The following is a 22,357-nucleotide window of genomic DNA, read 5'->3' as shown; positions in this document are numbered from 1 at the left end:
TTAAATTTTTTGTAAGAATGCTGACGACTTTGATCAGATTATAAAAGAAAGACGATAGTATAATTCTGGAAACACGTAAATCTTTAGGTAATTTCCATTTTAAGATTATTCATAGATAATTTTAAAACCGGAAGCTGCAATTTGGTAGGAAACTAGAAACATAATATCCGTCTTTGTTTCTGTTTAAATTCGCACCTAAGGAGACATAACTTATAGCTAGATGTTACTGACAAGGCATCAGTTTTTCTAATGTTTTGAATGAAAAACTACGTTTTTTCCCCCGGGTGGTGTAGAAAAGGATTTAAGGTAGGTTTCGCATAAATATCCAATCGAAAAGTGACTTGAATTTAACTTTTTTATTGGCTGATTTGGTCCAATCAGGGATTGAGAATGATTAAGCACCTATTTGCATAAAAGACCTACAAAAACGGCCAGCTGTGCAGTTAAGCGTCCACTCTTGGGTGTATTCTTACTCCTTCATTTTGTTGCAATGCCTGATCCAGCTAAGTCCGCTCCCGCTCCAAAGAAGGGCTCCAAGAAGGCGGTAACCAAGGCGCAGAAGAAGGATGGAAAGAAGCGCAAGCGCAGCCGTAAGGAGAGCTACTCTGTGTACGTGTACAAGGTGCTGAAGCAGGTCCACCCTGACACCGGCATCTCCTCCAAAGCCATGGGGATCATGAATTCCTTCGTCAACGACATCTTCGAGCGCATCGCGAGTGAGGCTTCCCGCCTGGCGCATTACAACAAGCGTTCCACCATCACCTCCAGGGAGATTCAGACGGCGGTGCGCCTGCTGCTGCCTGGGGAGCTGGCCAAGCACGCCGTGTCCGAGGGCACTAAGGCCGTCACCAAGTACACCAGCTCCAAGTAAATGGACGCCTGTTCAAACCCAAAGGCTCTTTTCAGAGCCACTTAACAATTTCAATTAAGAGTTTTAATGCTGGGTGCTGCTGTATTCTACGGGAGAAGTGTGGCCAATACAGGTAAAATTCTACATTGCCAGTTTATCCTGTGCCTCTGTTAAACACTAAGATTTTAGAGCTTATTTGTCTTTATAAAGGTGGTGTGTAACTACATTGCCCAGGCTACTGGTGTTAAACTCAAGCAAGTTTTCCCACCTCAGCCTTGCCTTGTATTGCTGAGCAGATAATTTGACACAGCAGGAAAAGTGGACGTTCTAGTTTAGGAACCAAAAATTAAGTTTGCAACCTACATGCAATCAGCTTGGAGCAACACGTCCAGTCTGGAGCTGGTAAATTTGAGTATTCAAGATGACTTGAAAATACATTGAGCGCCTATGATAGTGAACCCACTCTAGATAGCATAATGTGATCTTTGTGGGAGCCTCCTAGAATTTAATGTCAACTGGGATATTATAGTTTACCAAGTACCTGAGAAAAATTGAAATTTCTTAATAGATAAGGATTAGATGACAAACTATGAAAATGAAAAAAAATGCCATGGAATAAACCTTTAGTTATTCAGCAAGTAATATGAGGGGTTTTAGGTGTCTTTGAAAAAATTTAGATTTGTAAGACAAAGTAGAGCAGAGAATATAAATACTAAAAGGCCTGGCAACAATGTGTCTTTGTTTTTAGGTAATGTTGGTTGGCAGTCAGCAAAAAGGCCAGGCTCAGGGAGTCTTAACTTGAAAACGCTAACAGGAATCAGCAAAACCATGTACACAACTTCTGCTGTGGATTTTTTAAATACCAAGATTACCAACTGTAATGGTAGGGTAATACAGACTGAAACCTCTACATTCCTCCACCCTCATGGGCATTTCTCTTGAATCATAAAATGTAGGGGTAGCAGGAGGTAAGGGAAGAGTATTTTAAGAACCTAGGTCTGAGATGTACCTTCAATTTTTCTTCAAAATAGCTGGTGGATGGACTAGTACTTTGAGTTTATTCATTTACTGAGAACCTATTAAATTACAGAAAATACTTAGGAAAGAGCAGTGAGAAAGATAGAAACTATCCCTGTCCTTTACCTGGATTGAAATCTAAAGTGGATATTTATACAATAAACTCACAAACTAAAGAAAGAAACATAAGTCTGAAGCTCATGTTTTTCTTTTAACGGGCTTTTGATGGGACTGAATTTAAATTGGCAAAAGCTGAATTAACATAATCTTGAAAACTTACAAGTTCCTGGAGGCAGTTCTGGATGGAGGGTGGAGCAAAAGAGATGGCAGAAGAAGAGCCAGCAGCATGGAATTCAAAAGTAGATATTCTTGCCTCCTCCCTAGTGGCCAGGGAGGAGGGGTGGGGAGAGAGCAAGAGAGCCATGACAGAGGAAGGGAGAGAGCACAGAGTTCAAGTCTATATTGATGGAACTATGGTTACAAATAGGGGCTACCCATTTATATTCTCATCTGGCCATGTCTCATCAGTGGTTTACAAGGATTTCATAGAATTGCTTTACTAAAATGTATGACCTCACTGAAATATAGAATACTATAAGACAGCAAATATTGTATATTTATGCAAATAATTTTTTAATAAAAGGTTTTTTTAATGTCCACCTGTATGAGTTAGTATATGATACCTCTGGAAGTAAAAACTTAAAATAGTTACTAGTTAATGAAAATGAAAGTCTACTTTTCCCTCACACAAACCTAATACAGCTCAGACATGGGAGTTCCGATATCCTTAGAAATTCCCTCTGTCGCGGCCGGGCACAGTGGCTCACGCCTGTAATCCCAGCACTTTGGGAGGCAGAGGCAGGCGGAGCACGAGGTCAGGAGACCATGCTGGCTACCACAGTAAAACCCTGTCTCTACTAAAAATACAAACAATTAGCTGGGCGTGGTGGCTGGCGCCTGTAGTCCCAGCTACTCGGGAGGCCAAGGCAGGAGAATGACATGAACCCCGGAGATGGAGCTTGCAGTGAGCCAAGATCTCACTACTGCACTCCAGCCTGGGCTACAGAGAGAGACTCCATCTCAAAAAAAAAAAAAAATCTCTCTCTCTCTCTCTCTCTCTCTATATATATATATATATCTCATACATACATATATACATAAAATGTGTTTGTCCTCTATATATAAATGTAACGTGTTTCTTATTATTTGAAATACTCTCGAATATATTCTGCTATTGAATTCTCCTGTGGAGTACCAACCCAACAAATGGGACAGATGAAATTCATAGGAAGTGTTAAGTATTACCTATACAAGAAGTCTGTGAAATGTAGACAAAAATCAAAGCCTATATTCTTAATCAATCATAAATGAGTAGCCTGTGAGACATGTTAGACATAGAGAAAGTCAGCAGGGCTTGTGTGTGTGCTACTCAAGAAACAGGAATAGATGAAAGACCCAAAAACCTTTGGATATTTGTGAGACACCACATATTTATAAAGTACTCAATATTTATGGGGTCATAAATTGACCGCCCACTATTAACACCAGTTTTGGCTGGCCTCATTGGCCTTCTACAGACAGCATGCATATAAAAGGCATGGCTTGTCAGCATACCACTATTGAGCAATATAGGTGGCTGTATACCAATAGAGCAAGCGTGTGTTGGCTCCACATAATTTGCATCTGCTGACTCCTTTGCTTATCATGAACTCTGTTTCTCGAAATCACCCTCTCAGTGGGCAAAATATGCAAGAGGGAGAGAGAAACCTCACACATATGACATGCATAACCAAGGATTCAGGTAGTGAGACTGCCATTTACAACCTATCTGAAATGTGTTCACTTGCCAAAGCTCTTTCTGCTTGCTTCTTGCTACATGTTTCAAATTGATTCAATAAAATTAAGCTATGGAGCTCAGGAAACTTATATTGGGCTATGAGACTTTCTATTCACAGCCTCTGGAACAGCCTGCCTGGTAGTGTATTTGGAGGCTATCATTGCATTAAAGTAGTTCTCTGCATGACATTGTAATTTTGTCTTTCTGAATATATCACTGTTCCAGCTCCAGCTATCATGTTTACATTTAATCCTGAAGGAAGGGAAGGCCTGTGCAGTGGCTCACGCCTGTAATCCCAGCACTATGGGAGGCTGAGGCGGGCGGATCACCTGTCAGGACTTGGAGACCCGCCTTGGCCAACATGGTGAAACCCCATCTCTACTAAAAATACAAAAATTAGGTGGGCATGATGGCCTGCACCAATTATCCCAGCTACTCGGGAAGCTGAGGCAGCAGAATCACTTGAACCTGGGAGGTGCAGGTTGCAGTGAGCCAAGATTGCACCACTGCACTCCAGCCTGGGTGACAGAGTGAGAGACCCTGTCTAAAACAAAAAAAAAAAAAGTAAATGTTGGCAAGAATTGCTTCAGTTAGGAAGATAAGAAAACAATGCATCTCTAACTAGAATCAAATGTTCATTTTAACATGAACAGACGGCACTGACTTCAAATGTAGCTGTTTGCAATCAGCATAGGACTTGGTAAATCAGAAAAACACCTTGAAAAATGAAGTCAGGGCTACATGGTCAGACTCAATGCCTAAAGTGAATGAGATTGGGCTGAGTTTGAAGTCCAATGGCACTCTGCTTTTTTGTTTTGTTTTTTGAGACGCGGTCTCACTCTGTCACCCAGGCTGGAGTACAGTGGTGTGATCACAGCTCCCTGCGGCTTCAACATCTCTGGACTCAGGTGATCCCACCTCAGCCTCCCAAGTAGCTAGGACCGCAGGCACACACCTACATGCCCAGCACATTTTAAAATATTTTTTGTAGAGACGGTGTTTTGCCATGTTGCACAGACTGGTCTCAAATTCTCAGGCTCAAGTGATCCACCTGCCTTGGCCTTCCAAACTGCTAGGATTACAGGCATGAGCTACTGTGTCTGGCTTTGCTATTACAAATATCCATTCTAGTCAGCAATCAGGTACAGAAGAAGCTCCAATGCTACCTGCCTTAGTCCTGTGCTCTATCTTCCCGGATTTTCTCATCTCAGCATTGGAGACATACCTATTGGTGTCAATGTTCTTTATGCATTGACTCCCCCGACCCCCACCAATATGATTCAACCTTGCCTTTTGCTTGCTTGCTTTATTTATTTATTTATTTATTTATTTATTTATTCTTAGACGGACTTTCACTCTTGTTGCCCAGGCTGGAGTGCAATGGCATGATGTTGGCTCACTGAAACCTCTGCCTCCAGGGTTCAAGTGATTATCCTGCCTCAGCCTCCCAAGTAGCTGGGATTATAGGCGTGAACCACCACACCCGGCTAATTTTGCATTTTTAGTAGAGACAAGGTTTCTCCATGTTGATCAGGATGGTCTCAAACTCCCGATCTCAGGTGATCCGCCCGTCTCAGCCTCCCAAAGTCCTGGGATTAAAGGCGTGAGCTACCATGCCTGGCCACCTTTTGCTTTAAAACCTCAGCTTTCTCATTTCAAGGTAGTCTGCCTTGTTCCTCAAAGCCTTTCACATCTGAAATGCCCACATTACTTGAATCAAACCACAAAGGTGAACCACACATGGTCCTTATTATCTAGGACAGGAAACATTGTCCCATGGAGAAAATAATGTATACAACTTATCAAACAAAAATAACCAAAAGAGTCAGAATATATTTTTATTGTTTTTGTTTAAGCCCTTCTTCTTGCACCGTGAAGAATATAAAGAATTTATTCAAGCACAAAACATAAGGATGGACCACCTGGAAACACCAAATCCAAAGTAATAGAGATATAATTCTGAAATAGGGAAGTTCAGATTTCATTTATATAGGCAGAGTTAAAGGAGCTTATAGCAAGGCTCTGCACAACTTCAGGAGAATAGCTGAAGGCAGCTGTTAACCTTGAGGCAGAGAGTGAGGAGTATGTGCAAGGGAGCAAGGGGAAATTATCTTGATCAGGCTTGTTTGTTTGAAGTTATCCTGAAATTCACCTTTGAACATCCATGTGTGTGACATTCCCTGAAAGGGGAACAATAAATGTTAATTACCCACAGACTGTGTTTGCCCCAGGCTTTCAGCATTCTGCCTGCACTGAATAAAAGCAAGCAGCTCCAGCTTCTCGGGGCTGCACTTTGGCCACTTGAGCCAGGTGACTCCTAGCTGCTCTTACACACTGCATACCTGTGTGTGAGTACTCTTTCCATCCGTCAGTCAGTCAGTCAGTCAGGGTCTGCGGGACAGATCTGGCAGGTGGTGCCCAGTGTGAGGAACACTGCAACGGATCTGGACCAAACCCTCGAAAATTAATGTGAAGTGACTGCTCAGTAAGTAATTGGTCCCCGCTGGGGATTTCCAAGTTCAAGGGGATTCTCAAGCTAGGGTTTCATCATGGGACAACAGTTATCAGCTCAACAGCAACAGTATGTAAAAGTATTGAAACAGCTGCTTAAAGCTAGCAGAACCTTGGTTTCGGAGGCTCAATTAAGGGATGTAATGCAAACTGTTGTATTCCATAGCCCATGATTCCCAGAAGAAGGCACACTAGACCTAGGGCTCTGGAAGCAATTGGGAAGAAATCTTAAACAACATCAGGTACAAGGGCAACAGGTCCCAGTAACATCTTTAATGTTATGGGCCTTGGTTAGGGCTGCTTTGGTCCTGCTCTACACAGAAGAGCCTAAAAAAGAAGGGGAGGAAGAACCATCATCTACCTTACTGCCTCCTCCTCCTCCTTCAGCCCCGCCATTACCCGGGTAAAGATACCAAAGAGGAGACGGAGGTGTTTCCTAAGTCTCCTCCCCCAATAAATTGGGAAGAAGACATGAGATATACTACAGTTATGGGACCCCGTCTTAGGCAAGCAGCATTAGAAGGGGAGCTCCTGGCTTGTCCCGTGGTGTAAGATCAACAGGCCAATTGGGTACAGAAGCCTATTACTTTCAACACTTTTAAGGAAATAAGGAAAAGCATTAGAGAAAATGGACCTGCTAGCCTATTCACAAGAGGATAATTGAGGCTATAGCAGATAACTACCATATTGACTCCATGGGACTGGTCAGTGCTAGCTAAAACAACTTTAGAGGCCAGTCAATACCTCCTCCAGAGGGCAGAATATAATGAATTGTGCGAACAACATGCTGACCAGAATCAATTGGCAGGACAGAACATAGCTGCTGTGCTCCAGGGGAGGGGTCCCTATATTAATATATAACAACAATTAAATTTTGTCCCTCAAGCCTATGCGCAACTGTCTTTGTGCACTCACGGGGCCTAGGACCAAATTCCTGAAGGTGGAGTTCAACAGAGATCTTTTATAAATGTTCCACAAGGGCCTCAGGAGCCATTTGTTGAATTTATAAATCGGTTAACCCAGGCACTTAAGAGACAAATCAGTCATGCCAAGGCCGCTGATGTCTTATTGTTGTAATTGGTCTATGAAAATGCTAATGTGGATTGCCAGCAAGCAATGCAAGCAGTCAGAGGGAAAGCAGCTACAGTAGGGAACTCATATGAGCATGTCAGCTGGTGGGGACTGAAACACACAAAGCCAGAATATTGGCTATGGCATTAAAGCCTCAAAAAGTAAAAAGGGATAAAAATCCAAATTGTTTTCAATGAGAAAAGCCAGGTCATATGAAGCAGGAATGCCCCAATAGTAAAGACCAAAGTAACTCAGGAAAAGAACCCTCTTCTATATAAGAACAAGCCATAGTGGAACGTGCCCACTCCACCCTTAAAAATATGCTTAAAAAACAAAAAAGGGGGGAATACGAGTAAGGACCCTACAACACTACTAGCACAAGCCTTATTTACCCTTAAATTCTTAAATTTAGCCTTATTTACCCTTAGCTTCCTAAATTTAAACAATAAATTTCAATCATCCATAGAAAAGCACTTTGCAAAAACCTTTCAGAATATGAAACCTTTAGTTTTTATAGAAAGATGTAAATAGTAATCTATGGTGCGGTCCAAATGATTTGTTAACGTGGGGAAAAGGATAGGCTTGTGTTCACACTCCCTCAGGTCCTCTTTGGATTTCTGTGCGACACATCAAACCATAACATGGCGTGGCTGGAACCCAGCCCGGTACCAAAAATAAAGGAAATGACCCTGCAGGACCCGCAGCCCCAGAACGATGCGGCTTCCATGGACAACAGAGGCCCTGGACATTATGCTGAAGAAGACAACTCAGGAAGCTGAGCGAATCCCTCTCCAGACACAAACACCACTCCCTCCAGATAATCTGTTCCTTGCTATGCTCTTTGTTGTACATTGCAATACTCATAGGGTATTGGTTTTTCTCTCACTCTGCCTGCAACTCATACCTGCTACACTCTATTAGGCCCATCTTCTAGATCCACCTTTCTTCTGCCCTGTTACTTGGGCAGACACCCCCTTCCCAGTTTCTAACAACGTAACTGCTTTGGTAGGAGGGATTAACATACCCCTGGTGGGGTTCCTCAGTAACAGCCCTATAGAACAATGTGCAAAAACACCTCTCCTGGATAGACCCCCACTCCTGGGGGTAACTCTTTGATTGGAAAAGAATATTACTGATTATACTCATGCTTGTCTTATGTTATCTACTGCTTCTAGGATACAAAGCTGCAACACAAGCTGGAACCGCTGCACCTGTCAAGCCTGTCACTGTACACATCTGTATTCTTCAATCAACAAAACCTGATGCAAAAAACAAAAGGGGGAGATATAGGAGATCAGTCAGAATGGTAGGAGAAACTATAAGGAAAGGAGCGGACCTTCTGAAAGGTCAGAAGGCTGCTCTTACACACTGCATACCTGTGTGTGAGTATTCCTTTCATACATCAGTCAGCCAGGCTGTGCGAGACAGACCCCGAAAAGCACGACAACAAAAGGGAGGTTAAATGTTTAACAAGGATCATTAATTGAGAAGCCAGGACCAGCCAAGGTGGCTCACACCTGTAATCCCAGCATTTTGGGAGGCCGAGGCGTGTGTATCACGAGATCAGGAGTTCAAGACCAGCCTGGCCAAGATGGTGAAACCCCACCTCTACTAAAAAATACAAAAATTAGCCAGGCATAGTGGCAGGCACCTGTAATCCCTGCTACTCACGAGGTTGAGGCAGGAGAATTGCTTGAACCCAAGCAGCAGAGGTTGCAGTGAGCTGAGATCATGCCACTGCACTCTAGCTTGGCCAATAGAGTGAGACTCCGTCTCAAAAAAAAAAAAAAAGAAGGCAGGAGACTTTTCTCCCTAATGCCTAATGTTGCTTAATTCTAGACACTGTATAGAGCAAGAAAGAAAAGAACTCAAGTTATCTGATCTCTCTCAATCTTAATGTGTTTTGGGAATTCCAACAGCTGGTTTTTTTGTGTGTTTTTTCTTCTTAAGGAGATGAGGTCTCATTTTGTCACCCAGCCTGGAGTGCAGTGGCTCAATCATAGCTCACTGCAGCCTCCAACTCATGTCTCTAATGACTCTCCCACCTCAGCCTCCAGAGTAGGACAGGCTACAGGAATGCACCATCACATCAAATTTTATTTATTTTCACAAACTATAGCACAGCAATGGAATATGCTTAACATTAGGAGAGTTTTGAGACCTACTACCTGGGTTGAAATTTGTTACATCATTTATTAACTGGATGACTTTAGGCATTATGCAGAACCATTCAGCTTGTTTCCTCATTTATAAACCAGAAACAATAAATTTTTGTAATGATGAGGCAATTGCTCAAGCTTAGAGTTGGGTCTAACAAAGAATTCTGACTTTTATTTCACTTTTGTTTCTACCACTATGAAGAACAAAATGGGGGCTTCTGCACAGCAACTTCAGAAGATAAGCAGGTTTTCTGGAAATGGAAGAGAGCAAGATATGATATCTAAAATCAAAGATATATGACACTGTTGGGGCTCAGAAACTGATATCCCAAAATAAGGCACTATGACATCCTGAACTGAAGAAGCTACAAGGTCTCTGACCTTCTCCCCACCCCTCCTGTCTCTCAGTTCTCTGTGTCTCCCAAAGCACAGGATGAAGTTGTTTTCAGAAGTTCCTTATCTGCCTAAAGTCCAAACCTGCCAAAGAATACAATTATCTTTAGTCTCTATCCTGAGTTTTCATTAAATGAACTAATACCACCGGAAGAAACACAAGCCTGTCAACAAGCCTAGACAGATTCTGTCACAAACCACTGCCTACTCTGCAGCCCTAACAGACATTGTCCCAGGCTCTTGCATGTTCTTCAAGGCCATTGAATTCCCCTAAAAGTCGTTTATTTTTTTTTTTTTTTTTTTTTTTTTTGAGACGGAGTCTCGCTGTGTCTCCCAGGCTGGAGTGCAGTGGCGTGATCTCGGCTCACTGCAAGCTCCGCCTCCCGGGTTCACGCCATTCTCCCGCCTCAGCCTCCCAAGTAGCTGAGACTACAGGCGCCCGCCACCACGCCCGGCTAGTTTTTTGTATTTTTAGTAGAGACGGGGTTTCACCATGTTAGCCAGGATAGTCTCGATCTCCTGACCTCGTGATCCACCCGCCTCGGCCTCCCAAAGTGCTGGGATTACAGGCTTGAGCCACCGCACCCGGCCAAGTCATTTATTATACCCCTAAAAACACTTCTCAAGCTCCCATTTCCCTAGGAAGTAGGATAAACATCTATGCCCTATTGCAATATTGGGTGATCACTCTATCCAACCCCCTCTGCAGTGTACACGTTAATAAATTCATATGCTTTTTCTCTTATTAATTCTGGGCATTAATTTAACCTTTTTCTTCTTTTGGGCCCATGTTGAAACCTCTTTTTTCAACTTCTCTTCCAATTAGGTGTGGCCTTTTAGCTAAGTTCCTGCCAATGGAACATAAATACAAGTAAAGATTGACATTTCCAGGCCTGGGACATAACAACTTTCCACGAAGGATTTTTCCATCTTCTTTCCCTTTGCAGGGCAAATGTGGAAGCCACATTTAAGACTGCTAAGCCACAAAGACAGAGGGCATTTGGGTTCCAGAATTACTGCTGGAAGAAAGAGGGAACTGTTGATCTAGAATACCCTTTTTGAACCTCATATCCACAGAAGATAAACTTGTATTTATCTTAACTAGTATGCTCTGCACCAAAGAAGGGTCCAGATTCTTAATTTCTAAAAGGAAATTCATTCACTTGTTGCTGGATGAATCTTCAGGTCAAAACACTTCATCTGTAAAAGAAACATAAGATTTCATTGAGTGAAACAAAGCAAAATGTAGACTTCTTAAGAGTTAACCAGAGGAGAGGAAGCTATATTCACCTCTATCAGCAGCAGAACTTCCGTCCACAGCCTAGTGATCTTTCAATGTGGATGTGACCATGAGGATGAGGTAGTTTCATTGGATATGTTGCCTCTTGGATCCTCAATTAGAAAAGCATAAGGAGGGCTGGATGCTGTGACTCACACCAGTAATTGCAGCACTTTGGGATGCTGAGGCATGAGGATCACTTGAGCCCAGGAGTTCAAGACCAGCCTGCGTAATATAGCGAGACCTCATCTCTATAATAGAAAAAAAAATTAAACAAAATCAGTAAGGAGGCCAGGGGTCATGACTCATGCCTGTAATCCAACACTTTGGGAGACAGAGGTGGGGAAGACTGCTTGAGGCAAGGAGTTCGAGACTGCAGTGAGCTAGGATCACACCACTGCAGTCCAGCCTGGATAACAGAGTCAGACTGTCTCAAAAAAAAAAAAAGAAAGAAAGAGAAAGAAAAGAGAAAAGAAAAGTTCAAGGAGAAAATACAGACTCTATGATATTGACATTGTTCCCCAAAAGCATCACAGAATAATCTGGGTAAATTTTGTAGGACCCCAGACACGTCTTTTTTCCTGTAACTGCACTTACCAAAAAAGTGAAAGTAATTGATAGTCCATTATTATCAGTTATAATCATAAATAAAATCCCTGGATCTCATATTGGACAATTAGTCTCACTCAATATGAAGGATTAAGAAGAAATGTGATCTCTCAATTTTTTATCAAGGTTTATCTAGGGCTCAAAATCGGTAGTTGGGAACATGTATCATCTTCATAATTTAATTTTGTTTTATTAATTATGGATTCAGCCATCATATTATAACCATTATAGAAATTTTAATGTGGAGTTCTGTTGCCAGTAGAAGCAGTTTTCTTTGTACTTGGGAGCTCATCCATAGATATCTAGTATAATGAAATCTCAGAAAATGTTACAGCATATAAAGCCTTTTTATAAAGACTACATTGGATTCTTTCATGTGAAAAGTAAAATGATAGCAATTTTGCAGATCTCTTATTTTGTATTTTAAATAAATTATCATATAATAATACTCTTTCCTTAACTACTGGTGTCGTTGAATAGGGTGAGCAGTCCTCCATGGGGTTAGCACTCATTGCTCATCTTTTCCTGCCCCTGCCTCTTGGTTCAGTCTTAACTGAATGTCCTTGGGTATCTGGAACAACACTTTTGAAAAATGAAAATGTATGAATCAGGCCGGGTGCAGTGGCTCATGCCTGTAATCCCAGCACGTTGGGAGGCCGAGGCCAGCAGATCACCTGAGGTCAGGAGTTCAAGACCAGCCTGGCCAACCTGGCGAAACTCCATCTCTACTAAAAAATACAAAACTTAGCCAGGTGTGCAGGCGCCTGTATTCCCAGCTACTTGGGAGGCTGAGGCATGCAGCAGTGCTTGAACCTGGGAAGCGGAGGTTACAGTGGGCTGAGATGGCGCCATTGCACTCCAGCCTGGGCAACAGAATGAGACTGTATCCCAAAAAAAAAAAAAAAAAAAGGTTGGGCACGGTGGCTCACTCCTGTAATCCCAGCACTTTGGGAGGCTGAGGTGGGTGGATCACCTGAGGTCAGGAGTTGGGAACAAGCCTGACTAACATGGCAAAACCCCATCTCAACTAAAGATACAAAAATTAGCTGGACGTTGTGGCACATGCCTGTAATCCCAGCTACTCGGGAGGCTCAGGCAGGAGAATCACTTGAACCCGAGAGGCGGAGGTTACAGTGAGCTGAGATTGTGCCATTGCACTGCAGCCTGGGCAACAAGAACAAAACTCTGTCTCAAAATAAAAAAAAAAGTATAAATCAGTACTGAGTTACCTGGAAATTCCAGCTTAAGAAAAACAAAGACCCTGGTTTTATGTAGTTGGCTATCAGAATAATGCCCATAGCCCAAATATGCACCCAACTCAGGATCCATGAATCAATGTTTCGTCTCTCTGGTATGATCTTCCTACAGATGTATATAGAACTCACTCTCTTCTCTGCTCAGTCTTGTCAGGACCAAGAAAAATCTTCCCTTTCACCATCTGAAGTTTTTCTCAAATATCAACTAACAAAAAACAGATTAATAGGAGAGAAAGGGAAACAAGTTTATTAACATGCATGAGGGAGACCACAGAGTAATTACCCCAACCCCAGCAGTGGGGTACAGAAGCTTAAATGCCATCTTAAGTTTAAAGAATGGGGGCTCAGAACATGGCCAAAAACAGGTTAGGGTAGTCAATCATGCAAGACAGGTTATGGGAGGGCTTTGCTAACAAAGGTGGTCTTGTTATGTAGATGAAAATTCATAGGTAGCAGCCCTCAAGAAGAATACATATATAGTAAATGTTTCTTTCAGACCTTTAAAGGTATCAGACTCAGACTTTTTTTTTTTTTTTTTTTTTTTTTTCAGAGGGAGTCTCATTCTGCTGCCCAGGCTGGAGTACAATGGCACTATCTCGTCTCTCTGCAACCTCCACCTCCTGGGTTCAAGCGATTCTTCTGCCTCAGCCTCCTGACTAGTGGGGATGACAGATGCCCGCCACCATGCCTAGCTAATTTTTGTGTTTTTAGTAGAGATGGGGTTTCACTATGTTGGCCCAGGCTGGCCTTGAACTCCTGACCTCAAATCCGCCTGCCTCGGCCTCCCAAAATGCTGGGATTACAGGCGTGAGCCACTGAGCCTGGCCCAGTGTCAGACTCTTAATCTTTCCTAGATTGGACAAGGTAAAGCCTCAGAAAAAAAACCTGGCAGAACCAAAGCAGTTTTTCTCAACAGATGCACATCTCCACAAAAGGCAGTTCTGTAGGGCAACTTCTGTTTGCAGACCCTCCAAAGAACCATCTCAAAATATGTCAAAGAAGTATACTTGCGGATGAAATAGTTGATTTCCTTCAGCCTTGTTGGCCTAAAAGAAAGATGTGGAAGCACAATTCATAATTTAAAGAATTTATGGTCGGGTGCGGCGGCTAACGCCTGTAATCCCAACACTTTGGGAGGCTGAGGCAGGTGGATCACGAGGTCAGGAGATGGAGACAATCCTGGCCAACATGGTGAAACCCCCTCTCTACTAAAAATACAAAAATTAGCCAGGCATAGGGACATGCGCCTAAAGTCCCAGCTGCTCAGGAGGCTGAGGCAGGAGAATCACTTGAACCCAGGAGGCAGAGGTGGCAGTGAGCCGAGATTGTGCCATTGCACACCAGCCTGGGTGACAGTGAGATTCCGTCTCAAAAAAGAAAAAAGAATTGGGGCCAGGCACAGTGGCTCATGCCTGTAATCCCAGCACTTTGGGAGGCGGAGGCGGGCAGATCACGAGGTCAGGAGATGGAAACTCATCCTAGCTAACATGGTGAAACCCTGTTTCTACTAAAAATACAAAAAAATTAGCTGGGGATGGTGGCGGGTGACTATAGTCCCAGTTACTCGGGAGGCTGAGTCAGGAGAATGGCGTGAACCCAGTGAGCCGAGATCACGCCAGCCTGGTTGACAGAGCAAGCCTGGGTGACAGAGCAAGACTCCGTCTCAAAAAAAAAAAAAAAAAGAATTTACTCGAACCAAAGTCAGGACAGCAGCTCAGAAATCTCAGGCCCAAGTAATCTTGGATATGAGCTCCACTGGCCTTTGTTAAAAATAAGTTTTTAAGGACAAAAAAGGGGGGACAGAAGGTGGGCTGATACAAAATTTTTTGTCAGGAATTGTCATTGGTTTACAGAAATAGCATTAATTAGTTACTGGCTATACATTGTAAAACTACGGGGTGTGGGTTACAGTGTAGGATGTGGCATTATTTGGCAAACTTATAGCTACTTATAAAAACAAGCAGTATCTAGAGATGAATATATATCTCAACGAGGGGAGTAGGTTGTGATTGTTGTCTCATTTTAGTGTTGCTGTGGGCCTGATCATTTAAAACGACTCCCATTGCTCAGATGAAAGTTATTTTCTTGGCCTGGTGTGGTACCTCACGTCTGGTAGCCCCAGCACTTTTGGAGGCCAAGGTGAGAGGATCCTTTGAGCACAAGAGTTTGAGACTAGCCTTGGCAACGTAGTGAGGCCTCGTCTCTACAAAAAAAAAAAAGTTATCTTCTTTTCTCAGTCTTATCTCACTTGTGAGTTCTTCCCCATCCACCCTTTTTAAAATTACAGCTGTCTACCACATTCCCTCCCATCCTCTGGCAGTCATTCCCTTTATCATTTTAACTTTTTTACATCTTCTTTACCTGAGAATATACTAAACTTTTCATTTTCTTTTCTTTTTTTTTTTGAGACATAGAGTCTCACTCTGTCACCCAGGCTGGAGTACAGTGGTATGATCTTGGCTCACTGCAACCTCCACCTCCCAGGTACAAACGATTCTCATGCCTCGGCCTCCAGAGAAGCTGGGACTACAGGCACATGCAACCACGTATGGCTAATTTTGGGGGGGGTTTTTTAGTAGAAATGGAGTTTCGCCATGTTGGTCAAACTGGTCTCGAACTCCTGACCTCAAGTGATCTGCCCACCTGGGCTTCACAGGCCATAGATTGTGTAACTTGTTTGTTTTTCCCAGATGCATCTTCAACCTTGGCAAAAATAAACCTGTGAATTTTTAGTTTACACTATCAGGGAGCGCAAAAGAAGTATGGAGAAGAGCTTTCACTCTTAAGGGCCTGGTGATGTACCAGAAGAATCTTAAAGCAAGCTTTACTAAGTATGCTTTATCTATTTGTTTGCTGTCCCCAACATTGCCACCCCTGGAGACTCAAAGTACTTTTCCTTCATCTTCTAAATTCTCCAAAATTTTACTGTTCTTTGTGGAAGACACTACACAAAAGCTGGAATTCAAAGCCACCTCAATGTGTACTCATTCCCTGGGTGTCATTCATGTATATGTAATATATATGTTAATACACTTCTGCTTGTTTTTCATTTGTTAATCTGTCTTTTGTTACACGGTTTGTTTCAACTAAGAACCTATGTGGGGGGTGGGAGTTGAAGGGAAAATTATTCTGCCTTTTCTCCACCTTCATCTCCTATTGTCCCCTGCTCATTCCCCATGGTCACCATGGTACCTCAGCAGTCTCCCTCCTCTTCTCCCTGAACACATCCGCACAAGTTGCTTCCTCACCTCTTTCAGCTCTTCGCTGAAATACTATCTTCTTAGTAGGGTCTTCATTAGTTGCCTTATCTAAATTTCAGCTTCCCATGACACTCTTTAGTCTTGCTTTATTTTTTTTTCCTTCTCACCATCTAACATATTACATATATTTACCTATCTAGCTTATTTTCTGTCTATTCCAGACTCAAATGTAAATTCCATGAGAGCAAAAATTGTTTTGTTCTCTGGGTGTATTTCCAACGCACAGACCAGCATCTGGTACATTGTAAATTCTCAACCAGTGTTATTTGCAGTAAATAAAAATCAATGTTAAAGAAATATGTCATCCAAAATGGATCATATTAAATTTTTAAAAAAGAAATACTATTTGTTATATAAGTAATGATGGCATCGTAATTTATTTTGTTATTTTTCAGATGGAGTCTCGGTCTGTCACCAGGCTGGAGTGCAGTAGCATGATCTCGGCTCACTACAACCTCTACCTCACAAGTTCAAGAGATTCTCCTACCTCAACCTCCCGAGTAGCTGGGATTACAGGCATGCACCACCAGGCCTGGTCCAGCTAATTTTTATATTTTTAGTAGAGATGGGGTTTCACCAAGTTGGCCAAGTTTGTCAAGAACTCCTAACCTCACGTGATCCACCCACATCGGCCTGCCAGAGTGCTGGGATTACAGGCGTGAGCCAAGGCACCTGGCCCATTATAAGGTGTTAAATAGCAGATGACATATATAAAATAGATGAAATGATGTTGAAATTGCCATTGCAAAATTGTAACTGAGACAGTCAAAGTGATCTGACCTAAGCAACTCCATCTTGCTTCTAACCTTCAAGCTGTCCTTGTTCATTCCTGGGTGTAGGCTGAACTACCTTTGGGAGGAACTTAGTTTATAGTTTAAAACTAATATGATAACAGCACTTTCCCAAAACAAACCTCCTTGCCTGGGGACTAGACTGCCTTTGTAGATAGAACTAATTACTCACAAGATTAGAAATTACGGTTTAGGGGCTTGTCGTAATGGCTCACGCCTGTAATCCCAGCATTTTGGGAGGCAAAGGCAGGCAGATCACTTGAGGTCAGGAGTTCGAGACCAACCTGGCCAATATGATGAAACCCCGTCTCTACTAAAAATACAAAAATTAGCTAGGCATGGTGGCACACACCTGTAATCCCAGCTGCTTGGGAGGCTGAACAAGAGAATCGCTCGAACCTGGGAGGTGGAGGTTGCAGTCTCCATCCTGGGCGACGCAGTGAGACTCTGTCTCAAAGGAAAAAAAAAAAAAACAAACACACATTATAGTTTAGGAGTCCTGCAGCTGGAACCTATAAGATTCTAACCCTACCTAAACTGCTCCTAAGATCAGTGCTTGAGATATTTTGCAGACCTGATGCTGGTACCACCCAGATTCGTAAACTGACTCATCCGATCTCCTGGCCTCCACCCAGAAACTGACTCAGCCCAAGGAAACAGCTTCGACTCCCGGTAATGACATCTCTGACCTAACCAATCAGGACTCCTGGTTCACCGGCTTCCCCCACCCAGAATGCTGGGGAGACCAATTTGAGTAACAATAAAACTAGGGTCTCCCGGACAGCTGGCTCTGAATTACTTTCTCTATTGCAATTCCCTGCCTAGATAACTCAGCTTTGTCTAGGCAGCGGGCAAGGTGAACCCATGAGGCGGTTTCATTATTTGCTTTACAAAAATCAATAGATAAAACACACTTAAGCCAATGTTTTTATTGAAGCTGGATGAGAGGAACATAGGTTTTATTAAACTATTATCTCCTTTCCCATATATTCTGGAATGTCAAATAAGTTTTTAAAATAAAAACAATATGTGAAAAAAAATGACAAGTTGCTAAATTAATAAAGGTCATAAAGGAGGATCTGCTGAATACCCAAACAGGGCCTTGTGCTAATCTGTAAAGAAAGGGTTCTATATGCAAACAGATACCTTGGTTGTATGCCAAGCAGCCCAGGATGGTATGTGTTCCTCCTTGTAACATCCCTAAAAACTTGATACTTTCACTGAAAGGACCTTGGTCTCTCAAAAAAAAAAAAAAAAAAAAAAAAAACACCTTACGTTAGTGTTGCCCTAAGAAATTCTTATAAAAGTCAGGTGTTGAAAGATAGTCAAGCAAGCCAGAAAGTCTTTAGAGACCAGTATATTCTGAGGGCAAACTACAAGGAAACAGATTCAATTAGAAAACTGTGCTAAGTCTGGAGTCAAACCAGAGCTAATGAGTGTTAAAATTTATGTAGCAAGGAGTCTCAGCCCCAGCTGTTTGTTAGAAGCACCTGAATATTAATAATTACTATTCCCTGGGCCCACTCTACAGACTGCTATTAGTCTCATTGAACACCAGGTAAAGATTTTTCTAAAGCCTTCCCATGTGACTGTAATGTTACATTGAGAAAACTGATCTGTAAAGAAATCAAACTATTTTAGGGGATTGTTCTGTGCACTTGCTTTAGAGAACATTTCATAGAATATTTCATTCTGTAAAATAAACACATTTTGCAAAAGCTCACTCCTTGTAACAGTTCACAGGCAGGATGCCTTTATTGATTAGACCAAAACCAACAACCTAGGCTTTCTAAATCAGTGTTCATGACAATCATCTGAGGTATATACAGATTGACTCCAGCCCTAGATGGGGATTGAAACAAGCTTCTAACAAGTTCCCAGGTAATGCCCACGCTGCCAGTAATGTAGAAGCCAATCTGGCTTTGGTTTCTGCCACCAATTTCTGATATTGAATCAACTATCGGTCAAAAATGGATCATTTCACAGAAAAGACCAAGAACTGTTTAAAAAAAAAAAAAGTGGGGCGGGGGATTGTAGAAATAGCTCACTTCAGACAAGAAAAAGCAGCAACCAAGGACATCTGTACCTATTCTCAACTGCCAATGCTCATTAACTGTAAGGTTTTAAAAGGGATTAACTACAAATACACTACGGAAAAAAAACCCCTTCTATAATGAGTATAAGTAGACAACGCAACTAACGCTTGAGACAAACCATGTATAACATGAACCCAGATGGCCCCTTCCACTACCAAATCGAAGCACCAAACCCCTAATAGCCAGCAAAAAATTAAAAATTTAAATTTAAGTTTAAAAAAAAAGGACGTTGACAATCTGGCATGTTCGGGAGAAAGCACGGGAATATAGCAAGCTTACCATTAACTTTAGCCAATCAAATGAGGACTTAAATACTACCACCAACGTTCAGTTTCAAAGATTCGATTAGTCAATCACAGCTATTTTCGGGTGAAAGTAGGCGGCTCTTAAAAGAGCCTTTGGGTTGGAGAGAATTATTACCCAGAAACCTCTACGCTCTCTCCCCACGAATGCGGCGAGCGAGCTGAATGTCCTTGGGCATGATAGTCACTCGCTTAGCATGGATGGCACACAGGTTGGTGTCCTCAAAGAGCCCCACCAAATAGGCTTCGCAGGCCTCCTGAAGGGCCATCACCGCGGAACTCTGAAAGCGAAGATCCGTCTTGAAGTCCTGAGCGATTTCTCGCACCAGGCGCTGGAAAGGCAACTTTCGGATCAGCAGCTCAGTCGACTTCTGGTAGCGGCGAATCTCGCGCAGAGCCACGGTGCCGGGACGGTAGCGGTGAGGCTTCTTCACGCCGCCGGTGGCCGGCGCGCTTTTCCGAGCCGCCTTAGTGGCCAGCTGCTTGCGCGGTGCTTTACCACCGGTGGACTTGCGTGCAGTCTGCTTGGTGCGGGCCATCTCAGATTAACTGGAAGAAAAACTCAGCCATTTGGCAGAGTGGCGACTGCCCTTATATATACTCAGAAACATTCTAATTGGCCTTGCTGATTTTTAAAAGTCCCGCGCAACAAAACCATTGGCTGAAGAGTCCAACGATGTGATTGGTGAATTACTGGAAAGTCTGATTGGACAAATCACTTCATTTTTTAATCCTCTCTTCTCTGTTAGTATGCGATCCAAGAGCGTTAATTTCCTAAAATTCTAATTCTGCGCTTTTCAAGCTGTAGTCCGTAAACGACTACTTTAAGACTTTGGAAGACGCTAATTCTCATTCAGTAGATGTGTTGTGGGGCCAGATTCGGAGGACCACGTTTTGAGAAGTTTATCTGTGGTTTTCCGGAGTAACTTGAACTGCCGCTAGCTAGAAACTTTTGACCACAAGGCAGGATTCCTGGGTGGTGTACCTGGGAAATCACAAGCCAAGAAGTCACCTACATAAAACAGTGAGCAACAAATGTTAACTGAATTGTATTTTGTCCCAAATGGTGTTTTGCTTCGGTTGAGAATTTTTAAAGGACAGACTAACTAGGTTTTCCAACGACTCTCATTTACTTTTCATTGGGTCCTATTGATATTCCAGGCTACCATCCCCACTAGCCTCTTCTGCAGGGTAACTTGAACACTGGAGTGGCCCTGTCCATGTAAACTTTACACAGTTTTGCAAACATTATTGAACTTGCTTCTTCCCGAATACATTAAAGCACTTACTTGCGATATTAGACATTTTCTCATTAGTCCTGTTCGCCTAGTCAGTCACTTGTATAGACAGGGCCACAGTACGGCCTGAATATTGGGCAGGACACCGCCCTGCGCGATAGTAACTTTGCCCAGCAGCTTGTTGAGCTTCTCGCGGTGGATGGCCAGCTGCAGGCGTCGGGGAATGACGCAGGTCTTCTGTCGCGGGCCGCGTTGCCCGCCAACTCCAGGATCTTGGCGGTCAGGTACTCCAGCACCGCCGCCAGGTACACGGGCGCGCTGGCCCCCACCCGCTCGCCGTAGTTGCCCTTGCGGAGCAGGCGGTGCCCTCGGCCCACAGAAAACTGGAGACCAGCCCTGGAAGAGTGTGTTTGAGCCTTGGCGCCAGCTTTGCTGCCCTGCTTTCCACATCCAGACGCAGTGAAGTATTTAAATAATTGTTTAGAAGAAGGAAAGTGACTGGTTCTAGTAAAACGCAACCAGCTAAACTACTATAATCTATATTCGGTAAAGTGGCCTGTGCTATCTCCTGAACAAAGATTTCAGCCAATCGAAAAGCAGATGTTTAAAAAAAGTTAAAAAAAAAAAAAAAAAAAAAAAACTTCTGACTTACATAATTATAGTTGAAAGGTCAAATTATGAGGTTGAGCTTCTGGGAGAGCCAATGAGATTTAGGAATTTAGAAATGGCCTATCGTATATTCAGACATTAAAAGAACCAATCAGAAACCGAAACTCAGCAAGCCTCATTTGCATATACACGGAATAAATAACGAGGGCGTTTGGGCTCGCCAGCATTTCTCTGTGGTCGTTTGACGGTGTCACTTCGGCTGCGAACATGCCAGAACCAGCTAAGTCAGCCCCTGCCCCGAAGAAGGGCTCGAAGAAGGCGGTGACCAAGGCACAGAAGAAGGACGGCAAGAAGCGCAAGCGCAGCCGTAAGGAGAGCTATTCCGTGTACGTGTACAAGGTGCTGAAGCAGGTCCACCCCGACACCGGCATCTCGTCCAAGGCTATGGGTATCATGAACTCCTTCGTCAACGACATTTTTGAGCGTATCGCAGGCGAGGCTTCCCGCCTGGCGCATTACAACAAGCGCTCGACTATCACTTCCAGGGAGATACAAACGGCCGTGCGCCTGCTGCTCCCCGGGGAGCTGGCCAAACACGCGGTGTCGGAGGGCACCAAGGCTGTCACCAAGTACACCAGCTCCAAATAAATAGTTACCTGAGTAAAAGCGCCAACGACCCAAAGGCTCTTTTAAGAGCCACCCATGTTGTCGTTTAAAGATCTGTAATTTTCCAGAGTTGGCAAGGTAAAATGGCTAAGCAACACATGGGATAGTAAGGGTTTACTAAAACGTCCAAGTTCGGCCGCGCGCAGTGGCTCACGCCTGTAATCCCAGCACTTTTGGAGGCCGAGGAGGGCGGATCACATGAGGTCAGGAGTTCGAGACCAGCCTAGCCAACATGGTGAAACCCCGTTTCTACTAAAATATACAAAAATTAGCCGGGAATGGTGGCAGACTTAATCCCAGCTACTTGGGAGGCAGTCAGAAGAATCGTTTGAGCCCGGGAGGCGGAGGTTGCAGTGAGCCGAGATCGAGCCGTTGTACTCAAACCTGGGGTATAAGAGCGAGACTGCCCTCAA

General features: G+C 43.2%; 3 protein-coding genes and 1 pseudogene across 3 annotated transcripts; 2 read left to right on the top strand and 2 right to left on the bottom strand.

The window, feature by feature from the left end:
- Positions 1-449: 449 nt before the first annotated feature.
- LOC102121891 (histone H2B type 1-F/J/L) lies at positions 450-10,587 on the top strand. The gene is made up of 2 exons (XM_045390016.3): positions 450-983; positions 8,462-10,587. Exon 1 carries the CDS (start codon positions 491-493, stop codon positions 869-871), a length of 381 nt encoding a protein of 126 aa, XP_045245951.1. The 5' UTR covers positions 450-490; the 3' UTR covers positions 872-983; positions 8,462-10,587.
- On the bottom strand, positions 9,367-19,999 carry LOC135970684 (histone H3.1). The gene is made up of 3 exons (XM_074038719.1): positions 19,409-19,999; positions 11,129-11,368; positions 9,367-11,038 (listed from the first exon to the last, which is right to left on the bottom strand). The coding sequence occupies exon 1, from the start codon at positions 19,968-19,970 to the stop codon at positions 19,560-19,562; it is 411 nt and encodes a 136-aa protein (XP_073894820.1). The 5' UTR covers positions 19,971-19,999; the 3' UTR covers positions 9,367-11,038; positions 11,129-11,368; positions 19,409-19,559.
- On the bottom strand, positions 17,943-21,547 carry LOC135970478 (histone H2A type 1-H-like; annotated as a pseudogene).
- Positions 21,501-21,949, top strand: LOC102137744 (histone H2B type 1-C/E/F/G/I). The gene has a single exon (XM_005553787.5). The coding sequence runs from the start codon at positions 21,546-21,548 to the stop codon at positions 21,924-21,926; it is 381 nt and encodes a 126-aa protein (XP_005553844.1). The 5' UTR covers positions 21,501-21,545; the 3' UTR covers positions 21,927-21,949.
- Positions 21,950-22,357: the final 408 nt, after the last annotated feature.

Source organism: Macaca fascicularis, chromosome 4 (assembly GCF_037993035.2).
Source record: "Macaca fascicularis isolate 582-1 chromosome 4, T2T-MFA8v1.1".
NCBI lineage: Eukaryota > Metazoa > Chordata > Mammalia > Primates > Cercopithecidae > Macaca > Macaca fascicularis.
This window is presented reverse-complemented; position numbering and strand designations above follow the sequence as displayed.